At 50.0% G+C, this 12,251-nt stretch overlaps 1 protein-coding gene across 2 annotated transcripts in view; it reads right to left on the reverse strand.

Annotated features, from left to right (window-relative positions):
* The window catches only part of ALK (ALK receptor tyrosine kinase), a 319,074-nt gene that overhangs the window by 3,047 nt on the left and 303,776 nt on the right, over positions 1 to 12,251 (reverse strand). For both annotated transcript variants that reach the window (XM_068153686.1, XM_068153687.1), the window contains 6 exons: positions 9,121 to 9,218; positions 7,766 to 7,858; positions 6,005 to 6,106; positions 4,765 to 4,899; positions 4,134 to 4,224; positions 571 to 2,640 (listed from right to left, as the gene is read on the reverse strand). In XM_068153686.1, coding sequence (XP_068009787.1) covers positions 1,936 to 2,640; positions 4,134 to 4,224; positions 4,765 to 4,899; positions 6,005 to 6,106; positions 7,766 to 7,858; positions 9,121 to 9,218 — 1,224 coding nt within the window. In that variant the 3' untranslated portion in view covers positions 571 to 1,935. The remainder of the gene's footprint in view (positions 1 to 570; positions 2,641 to 4,133; positions 4,225 to 4,764; positions 4,900 to 6,004; positions 6,107 to 7,765; positions 7,859 to 9,120; positions 9,219 to 12,251) is intronic.

Raw genomic sequence — 12,251 nt, forward strand, 5'->3', positions numbered from 1 at the left:
GTCAAAGATCAATAACTTGTCAACTTTTGATCCTTATGTATTCTTTGAGCACACTCATCAGTACACAGCTTAGATTCTCTTGGCAAGAGGCAGGGCAGCAAAAATCAACTTGGAATGTGCTCCTATGCAAAGAAGAGATAAAGGAAATAATGGGGAGGCTCAGCCCTTCAGAAAATGAGAAAGCTGGGATACTTAACCGAAAATTGCTATTAGATGTGAGTAAGATCCTCGTGCACGAAAAGGTTCTGATGGTGCTCACCTCCTGCATTAATCAGCTTTCCTGAGACTCTAAGCAGCTCTCCCATTGTGCTTACTGAGCTGGCAAGAGAGAGCCCAGTGTGCCACTACCACAGCCCTAAGGTGGCAGAGTCCCTCTGCAGTGGCTGTTTCCTGATGAGAGCTGTGAGCCTAACAGCCTTGGAGGTCACAAACATTCCCTTAGTTCAAGCTAGCCTGTGTGCTGCAGCAGAACACCCAATGTGTGGCCCTCACTGTCCCTTCCAGCCCCAACAACTCTATGATTCTATGTGCAGATCCTGGTTTGTTCCCTTATGAAGAGAAGAAGCTTACCTCAATGTTTGGCTTCAGGGCCAGCTTCAGAGTCACTTCACTGAAAGGAAGAGCCTTGGGGCTGAAGGACACCTTCACATTGCTCTGCTGATGCTCCGTGGATAGCCTCCATGCGGAAACGCGAACCCTTGCAACCCGAAGCTGAAGTTACTACTGCACATCATCTTACACATGGATTATTTCCTACATCTATACTTTTGACAACACACTTAACTGGAGTATTTCTCATGCACGAGGTGTACAGAATGAGTCACTGCAGTGTTTGTCTTGACACCATGAAGAACAAGGGCTCTAAACCCCTCACAGACAGACAGTATCTGGCATCTGGATTGTGGCACCATCTCCTCTTCCACCTTTACACACTCCCTGTGCAGGGCATGCCAAAGGCTGTTGTAACCCTCTGAGGTATGCAGGTGGCTGCCCCATTGTCAGGGTGTGGTGAGAGCTGCTCTCACGGTCCTTTAAACCTTCACCTTGGTTCCATGCAACATGCCTGAGTTCCTGGTGAGAGACTTCTGCTTTCGTAGGATGGAATGAATTTGAAAGGGCTTCACTGGGCTCTGGTTCTTAAGCACAGGAAAAAGAAAAGAAACCAAACCAAAACACCAGCCAGACAACCCTCCCCTCCAACCAAGAATGCCTCATAGCATCCAGACCCACGCTTTGTTTCCTCTCCTCTCTCTCAAGCGATGCAGCACGACCAGTGTCTTCCTACTGCCCTGCCAGCACCCCCATGACACTGTGCATTCAAGGATCTCCGAAGACTGGACTGTAGCTGGACACAGCTGGGGGCTGTGCCACCGCAGCCCCATTCAACGCTGTCGATGGACCTTTGCTTTTTGCTTGCTTTTGCTGTTTTTGCTTTTCCCCTCCAGTTTGGCTTAGAGGATGCTTTCCCCAAACCCACTACAACCTCTTGCCAGCTGCAGGAGCTCTCCAGGTGTTCCACAGCAACCACGAGTTTGGCATTGGAAAACCCCCAGACATGAAACACTCAAGGCAGCGGAGCCGCGGCTTTGACACTTAAGCAGAGAACACACAACTGGGACAAGCTCACAGGAAGGGCATGACAACAACCATGCGGTATGAGGTGATGCAGCTGGGCCTCACAAGTTAACATTTGTTTCCTGTATCCTCCCTCCCCCTTGTTTCTTTGAGCCTGTTGGGGCTCTGGTGATTCGAAGCCTCTCTCTCGGGTTAGTTGCAATGACAGCTCTGAGGGTGGCACTTTTGGAGCAAGCTGGCACAAAAGGGAAGGTAACCAACACTGTCAGATCCCTTGCTTGCGGTGTATTGGGTAACAGGACATCTCTTCAAGGCTCAGGGGCCACAGGGGGGAAAAAGTCAAGAAGGTAGAGAGGGCTCTCACAGCCCCTGCTGGGTTATGTGACTCTTGTTTCTAAGGACGGGGTCCTCATAACTGCTAGTGCAAGGTGGAGCGGAGGCCTCCAAGGGCAAGCCCTGCTGTTGGTATCCGTAGTTGACGTTCCCACAGGGGAAGTGGCGCAGCCTAAAAAGAGGCACTTCTTTAACGCTTGCTGTTAGGGAAGATGGCTCTAATAGCAGGGAGGAGCCTGGCAGCCTGCCAGTCACAATGTTGGGCCCCACAGTACAGTTCCCTTCCTGTCCTAAATTCTCCCTCTCGGGCATCTCCTTCTCCAGCAGAGCACCGCTCTTGCCGGCCTGCTTCTCCGCAAACCAGGAGCCGTAGGTTGGATTCCAGAGGTTGGTGGGCTTGTTCCTGGAGCCTCGGCTTTTGTGCAGCTCAGAAGGGGGATTGGACTGGGCATAGGCCATGTTGATGTGTCCCCCTGCTGAGGCTGCCTGCACCTTCCCCAGCCCTGGTGGTTCCAAGGCTCCCATTTTCCCTAGGGGTTTTCCAGCAGCGATGGCTGATGGCGGGGGTGGTGGCGACGGCAGAGTTTGCTTCTCATCCTTTCTGTCTTGGTGCGTGGAGACCAGGAGAGGAGGAATTCCTTCTGGGTCATCGGGGCGCACTGCTACCTTCTCCTCCTCCTCAGCTGATGGGCCATATTCCACTGGCAAAGCAGTGTTGATGACATCTGGATCCTGTTGGAGAGAAAGAGAACTTCTCCAAGTCTGCTCCCGTCACCTGCTCAGCAGCCTGACACAACCACCCAGAGCCCACACTCCACAGGCAGAGGATGCTGAGCAAATGCAGTTAGTCATGAGGTGCAGCGAGATAACCCTTAAAATCAAACTTTCTAAAGAGAAGCAACCATAAAGCTCACCACAGAACATCAGAGGCACAAAACTGATGAAAAATGATACTTCTTTTTCTGTGTGTCCAGCAAAATTTCCTGTGGGAATGTCTTTTCTTTAGACTCTATCATCTCCAAGGTCATAACATACCCAGATGATATTGAAAAGGTTTCAGCCACCAAAGTATTGCCTTCACACAACAAGAGAGGAGGGGGGATGCAGAGAGAAGGCAATACTGCCAGACTCCTGGAAGCCTGAGTCCTTAGGGATTGCAGATCTCAGCTACTTAAGCAGTATTGAAAATTAAACTGAGCGAAACTGTGGTGATCTGGGCAGCACTTAGTGATTGTCAGGCACCACAGCAAGCTGCAGGGAGCAGAAAACACTGCCCCCCAATCCCAGGATCTAAGCACACATGAAAACCAGAGCCAAGCAGCAAGGGGAGGCAAACTGACCCAGGCAAATAACTCGTGGGAGGCAGCCACAAAACATTATTCCAAACTATTTCACTCCTCACAGGCTCAAAGGGGTGATAGAAAAGAATCAGACTTTGCCCTGGGAAGCCATCCACATCCTTTCCCCATTGCCTAGCCTCAGAATTCCCACTCTTTAGGACAGGTGACTTCAGCAAGGTCAGAGTCAGAAAACTGCCAACAGTCACAGAAGCCACCTGCAAAGGGTGCTCTGAGGACAGAGGGTGCTTGACAGGACCAAGAGGTACCAGGCACAAGCTTGAACATAAGTAGTTCCATCATGAGGAGGAGCTTGGGCAGAGCACTGGAGCAGGCTGCCCAGAGAGGCTGTGGAGTCTCCTTCTCTGGAGCTGTTCAAAACCTGCCTGTATGCTGTCCTGTGCAAACTGCTCTAGGTGAGCCTGCTCTGGCAGGGGCGTTGGAGTAGATGATTTCCAGAGGTCCCTTCCAACTCCTGTCCTGTGATTCTGTGAGCCAGGACCATTTCTGCTCGGCACTGGCCATGTCTGAAGGGCAAACACCAGGCTGCAGTGGCTGCCATGAAACATGTGAGATGTGCACAGCCCTGTCTCAGCCCTTCTGCTTGGTGGAATCTGTGCTTTTATAAGCAGAAGCAGAGCTTCAGGTCTGCTTTTGGAAAGCTGTGTATGCTTGTGTCAGCTTGTGCCTTTCAGCAGTGAAAGACAGGAAGGATCAACCACCCAGGGAGGTAAATATCCCAGCCACTGATGCCAGACCTCAGTCTCCTAGGTTGCTAGCTGCAGTATTTCAATGCTACCCTCTCATCTCATGTTCTGGCTTGCCTAGGCTGCTCCTCAAGAAGAACCCTCTCCACCCATCCCATCTGAGCTGAATGAACACTGATACCTGGGTGCAGTACTCGATCCTCTCCAGGATGATGGCAAAATTTGGCCGGTCTTCAGGCTGGTGCTGCCAACACTGGGTCATGATGCGGTATCTGAGGAGCAGAACGGGAGATGCTCATCAACAGCAGCTCCTGTTGGTACACAGCAGCTAACCACTGCAGCTTAGAAACCACAGGCACACCTCACCACTCTGATTTCCAGTGAAAAAAGAGTGCTCTGCCTTCCCTGGAGCTGGACAGCTGAGGTACTGGTAACCATGGAAACATGGCCACCAGTGGGGTGAAATCCACAGCACATCAGAGAATTAATTCACCCACCCCAAATCCCTCGGACAGTAAGGGCAGGCAGGGCTGCAGATGATGGAGCCCAGCTCTGCCTGCCTGTGAGCAGCCCCTTATGCACTGGCAGATTGACAGCTAAGCTGTAACCCTCTGACCAAACAAGCCAGTACTTCTGCAAGGGGCCCTGAAAAACAGGGACCCTCGAAAACAGGCAGAGAACTCGCACTCAAAATTCCAGTAAGGCAGATCAGCAACCATCAGATCACTCTTCAAAGTCTTTAACTTTTGCCTAGAGAACAGCACTAGAAACAGGACTTTGTTTTATAATATACCACAGTTAAAATCTCTTACACAGGGCCAGGGCAGTTTTTAGGTGGATCCATCCTTCCTCCATTGGTGACAAACTCCAGAACCTCCTGGTTACTTTTGCTAGGGTAGGGCATGTATCCCAAGGAGAATATCTCCCACAGCAGTACACCAAAGGACCTGAATGCAGAAGCAAAGGAAAACAAAGTGAAGGAGATGAGAATGACCATCACCAAGGGACAGTGCCCTCAGGTGCAGTGCTCTCAGCACTGCTTCCTGCAGGCTGTGCTCAAGAAGCTTCTGGAACTCACTGCTGACATATTCAGACATAGATAAGCTTCACAGCTCTAATGGTGGACTCTGAATCACCTAACAAATACTGGGAGCTGACTGTGAGTGAGTGAAGCTACAGCACAGGTAAATAAATACTGTTGCCTTGCCCTCACACCCAGTGTGGCTCAAGGAGATGTGAAGAAAGTGACAGTCAGCTCATGCTTTTCTGAGACATCAGCCACTGCTGGAGACAGGACTGAGTGGAGCAGTGACCACTCATGACCAGCTTTCCCCCCTTGAATATGCTGCTCTGCATGCAGTAATGTGGCAGTGTATCCCCACTGATGCTCTGAGCCTCACAGCCTTCACCTGTTGCTCAGTGCACAATAAAAACAGTCTCTGGCTGACACCACAGCCCTGGGGACACTGGCTGGGACAGGATCCCCCTCCAAAGCACTGAGCTGGTCAGGTGCTTGGAAATGACCATCTAGTTGGTTACAACTAGACCCAGCTCAACTGCTCAGTAAAGGAAGAATGAAGAACCTGTGCTTTTCACAAAATGTGATGACAAGATGAGGGAGCTGGGGCTGTGCAGCCTGGAGAAGAGAAGGCTCTGTGCAGACCTCCCACTACATGAAGTGGGCTCCAGGGAAGCTGGAGAAGGACTGTTTATAAGGGCATGTGGTGATAGGAAAAGGGGCAATGGTTTTAGACTAGAGCAGGGTAGATTTACATCAGACATTAGGAAGAAGTTCTTCACTGTGAGGATGGTGAGACCCTGGAATGAGTTGCCCAGAGAAGTTCTGGACACTTCACCCCTGGAAATGTTGAAGAGCAGGCTGGATGAGGCTTTGAGCAACCTGATCTAGTGGGGAGGTGTCCCTGGCCATGGCAGAGGGGACTGGAGCTAAACGACCTTTAAGGGCCCTTCCAACTCAAGCCATTCTAAGCTATTCACAATTTACAGAAGGGGTTACAACAGAGACTGAACAGAGCAGGAAAGGAAGCTCACCATGTGTCTGTTTTGGAGGTAAATATTCCTTCCATGAAAGCCTCAGGAGGCATCCATTTGACAGGCAACATGGCACACCCACCCTTCCGATAGTAGCTGGCTCTGCGAAAGCAAACAAACCCAAGTCAGGCAAGAAGTCAGAGAACGAAATGAATTCAGGGTTTCTGTAACTGCAAATATTCAAATGATGAGCCTCATTTAGGTGAAACAGCAGAGCAGAGAAAATGCTGAAGAGACCTATTCCTTCCAAGAGAAATGGCTGGAATGGGCAGATGGTGGAAGGACTCCTCTCATCTCCCTCGATTCAGTGAATGCAGGTCGTCCTTACCCATGTGCTGCTCCTAGTGAATTGCTCCCACAGCAAACTGCTGCTTGCAGAGCCATCCTCCTGGACTTTTCAGCCACAGCAAGATCTCCACCTCACATGTGGCCACCTTGAGCATCCCCACCAAACATAATCAAAGCCTGTCCCATATGTATCCTGTCTCAAACTCCACATGTGATATCCAAAATCCTGAGAATAAGGAGCTTGATGAGGAGGATGCTTGGCCACTAGACATGGGGTAGTACAACAAAAACCACCTCCCATGCTCCTGAGACAAAGTGTCACTGTCATCATCCCTTCAAATAAAATGTGCAAGCCCCAAACCCTGTGCTGGCAGCTGCAGGAGCTGCTTGTGCCAGCTCACTGCTCATAAGCACACAGCCTGTCCATCCAAAGGACGTTCCTGGGCACACAAACACATGCAAACTTCAAAGGCACCTTTGAAAAATCAGCACCAAAGTGTTCATCTTGGCAAGTCTGAGAGAGACAGATGCTGCTTTGTCCCAGCAGGGTGCCTTTCTGACAGTGGGACAGAGGGGCTCTTTGTGAAGGGAGACAGGGGAAGGAAAAAACCCAAAGCAGCTCTGACACACTTGGGGTTTTTGAAGCAGCACTGCTTGCATCACCTCAGGCTGTGCTACTGTCAGCTCTCCAGCTAAGCAAAGCCAGTCCTGCTTGAGTAATTGCACAGGAGAATCTCCAACAGGAAAAAAAAGAGGGCAAGGTGCTGGAATAAACTGTGTGGGTGACTGAGTACAAGGCATTCCTTCCTTGGAGTCAGAGGCAAATCAATTCCTCAACACAGCAGGACATGATGCTGCACCTCTGGAGGTGCTGTATGGAAGATGAGAAATCAAACTGCAGCCCTCTCTGCTCGTGGTCATTAGAGATTTCCTGGCACTTCTTGCAAGAGCAGAGTAGTTAACCCTGTGTCCTGGCTGAGTTCCAGCTTGGGTGATTACATTTTCCTGACCTTCCTCTGCACCTTCCCCCTTTGTCTGCAGTAAATTGAGAAGATTTACTGGTGACACCAAAGCAAAGGGGCAGAGGTAGCATCAAGGAGAGGGATTAAACTCAAAATGATTTGGGACCGCAAAACAAAAGCGCACATCAATGCCATTCAGTGTGGAGAAAGTGAAGACAAGAAACTGAGGACAGAGTACAAGAGGGAGGAAGAACGCCTTCCATGACCACCAGACTTCATTACCCAGAGGAAAGCTGTCAGGGGTGGGAAGTCTCCAGGTCAGAGTTAGACTACTAGTGAAGGCAAACACTAACAGAGCTTTAGCTAGGAATCATCAGGGGGGGTTCTCTCCACTGTTGCCTTGCTAGGGTTGGGCAGAGCAGCACAGAAGCCTGCTCCCCTGCACAACCAGTGCTTCCCTCTCCTTTCAGTGAGCTTCCCCTTGCAGGCACCCTGGGCTTAGCTCTGCTACCTGTATATATCCCGGGCCATTCCAAAGTCTCCAATTTTAGCCACTCTCCCAGGCCCTCGACAGGTAAGGAGGCAGTTCCTGGCAGCAATATCCCTATGAGGAGAGGGAAGAAAAGCAACAGAAAGAGAAGAACCACTTAATCATTCAACAATTGTGCAAAGCAGTAAGAAAACAAAGCAGAGCAGCTATTTCCTGAGCAGCAGAGAGGGCCCAGCAGCCAGAAGAGTCAGTGTTTATGGTCAGTCCATGTCCCAAATTCCAGTCTACCCCAACAGCAGAAGCAGCTCTGCTCTGTAACATTTCCCTTTTGAACTTCACCTGGCATCTTCCAGCTGAGATCTCCCTTTACCTTAGGAGCTGTTTCTAAGTCTCTAAGGGATTGCAAGGGGTGGGGCTGATTTCAGCAATGTACTAATCCCATCATGAACCATCTGATCAGGCACTGGAACAGGCTGCCCAGGGAGGTGTTCAAAAAAGGGGTGGCCATGGCACTTTGGGACATGGTTTAGTGGCCATGCTTGGGTCAGTGGTTGGACTTGATGATCTTAGAGGTCTTTTCCAACTGAAACAATTCAGTGATTCTGTGAAGCTGTCTGGGAATGATCAGTGTCCTGCTCTTAGCATGCTTATCAAATATTGTCAAGTGGGTGCTGTATTGTCAGGAACAGGAAGAGCAACAATGTGCAGGCGTTGCTCTGAAGACTGAAGAAGGGATGGGCCTGAATCTGCCTATGCAGGTAACATTCCAGTTCCACCTCTGCTGGGCTGCAGTAAACCTTGGGGTCTGAATACCATGGCATACCTTGTGGGTAACTCTGTCAGAAGAATGAATTCCAGTCTGGCTTTACTCATCTGGACCAGGCTGCCCAGGGAAATTGTGGAGTCTCTTACTCTAGAGACTTTCAAAACTCACCTGGACATCTTCCTGTGTGGTCTGCCCTGGGTGATCCTGCTTTGGCAGGGGAGCTGGTCTAGATGATCTCCAGAGGTCCCTTCCAACCCCTACCATTCTATGATCTCTACTCAATAGAATCACAGAGTGGTCATGGTCTGCCCATGTCCAGCTTCTCATCCACCAGGACTCCCAAGTCCTGTTCCACAGGGCTGCTTTCTATCACCTCATCCCCCAGCCTGCATGGCTGATGAGGATCACTCCTCCTTTGGTCAAACTGCAACCTGATTTAGAAGCAGCTTTTCTGTTAATTGCTTGTATTGTTTCTGCTGGCATCTCCCTTGTTTAAAGGTATCCAGCCACTAGAGTGCAGCAGGACATAAACATATGGAGCAGGGCACTACAAACCAGTGCTGGCATGTATGCAAGGCATGCCCCTGCTGAGAGAGGTGTGCTCACCTACCTGTGAATGAAGTGGTTCTCCTCCAGGTACTGACACCCACAAGCAATGTCACGAGCCACGTGCAGCAAGTCCAGCATGGAAAGCGAGGAGGGCTGGTTCTGCCAAAAGACAAGGGAAAAATGGGGGTTAAAAGCAAGAAGATGGCACCACCCCTCACTGACATGGCCCTGGGAGTTAGCCCACAAGTGATGTAGCTCAGAGGGTAGTGCACAAAGGGATTGCAGAAGTGCACAAGAGAGAGCTCCTATCTGTGAACTGTGCAGATGATGCACAGGCACAACCTCACACACATCCTGAAGGGGGCCTACAAGAAGGCTGGGATGGAAAGAGTCTGTTTGCAGGGGTCTGCAGTGACAGGATGAGGGACAATGGCTTTAAGCTGGAGAAGAGCAGATTTAGATTGGATGTTAGGTACAAGTTCTTCACCATGAGGGTGGTGGAACACTGGAACAGGTTGCCCAGGGAGGGGGTTGAGGCCCCTGCCTTGAAGATATTCAAAGTGAGGCTCAGTGAGGCCCTAGGCAGCCTGACCTAGCTGGGAATGTCCCTGCTGAGCATGGGGGGGTTGGACTGGATGAGCTTTGGAGGTCCTTGCTGGCTTGGACTGTTCTATGATGCTATGAATCCCCAGCTCTGCTGGGATGCCCAGTGCAAGAACTTCCAGCAGTTCCCATGGGAGTCACTTTGAATTTTCAGCAGGATTTTCAAGGAGATCTGCAGCCTGAGCTGGTCCTTGCTCAGCTTCTTTGTGTTGTTGCTAGCTCTTCTTTAAAGTCACCTTGAACACTGAGAATTTTGTGTAAGGGCATGAGTCACATTCGCTCTTTCCCTCCTCCACATCTGTGTAGGCTTTGTCTTGCCCCTCAGAGCACTGACACAGCTCTGCATAGCTGAGGGCAATGGAAGACTAAGGCTGCCAACTCCTTGTTCCTGCCCCTCTGGTGAAGTCTACAGGCCTTGCCAGCAGCAGCCAGATGCTGCAGTGCAAAGGGCAGGCTCTGCACTGGCTGGTGTTTGCTGGCCACTGAAGCCAAACCATCAGCTTCTGCACTGAGGTGTAAATGAGTGAGCTCTGTGCCATTCTTGTGAGGGAGGAGGAGGAAATCACTGCTGCCAGTGGGGTGGTGACAAACAACTGGGTGGTAGTGACTGCTTATTCCACAGAAGCCATTTGCTAACTAAGTCTTGATCTGTGGTCTTACTTATTGGGCCCTACAAGGCTATCCCACTCTCTTGCTCTCTCTTATGACATCTACCATCCTGTCCACGAGTCTCTTCCACCTATGCACAAACCAGTGACAGGGACTGCTGGCTTTGCCATCCTGTCTGTTGTGATGAATCACAGAGTGGCTTGAGTTGGAAGGGACTTTAAACATCATCTAGTTCCAAACCCCCTACAATGGGCTTCACCTTCCTCTAGAGCAGGTTGCTCAAAGGCTCATCCAGCCTGCTCTTAAATACTTCCAGGGGTGAGGCATTCACAACTCCTCTGGGCAACCCACTCCAAACACTCACCATCTTCACAGTAAAGAACTTCTTCCTAATGTCCAACCTCAATCTACCCTGCTCTAGTTTAAAACCCTTGCCCCTTGTCCTGTCACCACAAGCCCTTGTAAAAAATCCCTCCCCAGCTTTGCTGTAGCCCTCTTCAGGTACTGGAAGGCTGCTGTAATAGACATAAGCCATAACATAAAGACTATGGATCACCTGCCTATGTATTTACACAGTAAGTTCATTGCATATCTACACTTAACTGGTTCTTTAAAACATAGGACTGTGACTCCCTTTAAACCTTTCCCTCTGCAGACTAACAACTTCCTGAAAGCATAGCGCCTTTCCCTCCAGTCCCTTCAGTGAGAAAAGGGAATAACCTTTCTGAACTCTGTGAGCTCCAGTGACTCACCAGCTACACAAGATGGCTATGGTGAGAAAGGCTGCAGATGCCACCTTCATCCCTTTCAGGGCATAACCAAAGGGAAAGGAGGACCTCAGGCTACCCATTCCCTCCTCTTATGAGGAAGGGTCAACAAAACTGAAGTGCAAAGGAGGTAACAAGCCTCATTCTTTACTGTGCAATCGATTGCAGAGCTGAGCTATAAAGCAGGGCAGCCAGGAGGCTGCAGCCTCAAGCTGATTTGAACAATGTATTCTGTTCCTCTTTTCCCCCTTTTTTCCCCCCCTTCCTTCCCCTCCTTGGATGAATTCCTTCCACCTTTTATTTGGCTAAATACAGTCCTAAAACAGATGTGACTGCCCAGCCAAGGGCAATTTAGCCATGTAATTTGTTTGAAAAATGGAGGTTTGGGATTCATTCTGCAAGGGGAGCAGCCTTGAGACACCAAAGGATTCACTTTACAGCTTTTGCTCCCCAGATGAATGGGTAATGGCAGCTGCAATGCACCACTGCTCAGAGCAGTGGTGTGACACCTCCCCAGGTGAGGCTGCATCTTGCTAAAGGTGAAGGGAGTTCTGTGTATTGTTCAGTGTAATTGCTGCTCTGTGCAACAGGCTGCACAACACAAAGGAGGGGAATCATTTCTCTGTGTATGATTTATCTTCCAGAGCTGTTCTTTGGTTGCTGTGCTGTGTGTGAGAGAGCTCAGCACTGAACTTCCCAGAATGGACAGTTCTGCAAAGCTCATAATGAGTCAGACTGCCTTTCTCCAGGGGAAGAGGTAGTCCTGTAATAGAGGTGAAACCTCATTAGAAATGGAACACAGGCACCCTTCAGGGCTGTAAACCCTGACCCCTGGCAAGTATGAACCTGGAGCTCATGGGGTAGACTGTGCTGGCATAAACTGACAATATCCCAGCAACAGTCACTGGTGTTGTACCTGTGATGTTGGATGGACATTTGGCTCACACATCTGATCATTCTTGCTTGGAGCCCAGAAAGAATGTTGCTGCACATCTCTTTCATTATTTACATGAAGAGCACAGACAAACAGCATGCAGTAAATAATCTGTGCTGGCAGCATCCTGACCTCCCTTTAAGTTGGCCATCATGCCTTCGTACCTCCTGGGGAAGCTCTAGTTTCCCATTTCACATCACTTGCAATGCCTTAAGTCTCCCCTTCCCTCACTTCACCTTCTCCTCCCTACTCCCTCTGCTCCCTTACACACTTCCCAGG

The sequence above is a fragment of the Melanerpes formicivorus genome, unplaced genomic scaffold, assembly GCF_026170545.1.
Source record: "Melanerpes formicivorus ecotype bairdi unplaced genomic scaffold, bMelFor1.0.p_v2 SCAF_26, whole genome shotgun sequence".
Classification (NCBI taxonomy): Eukaryota; Metazoa; Chordata; class Aves; order Piciformes; family Picidae; genus Melanerpes; species Melanerpes formicivorus.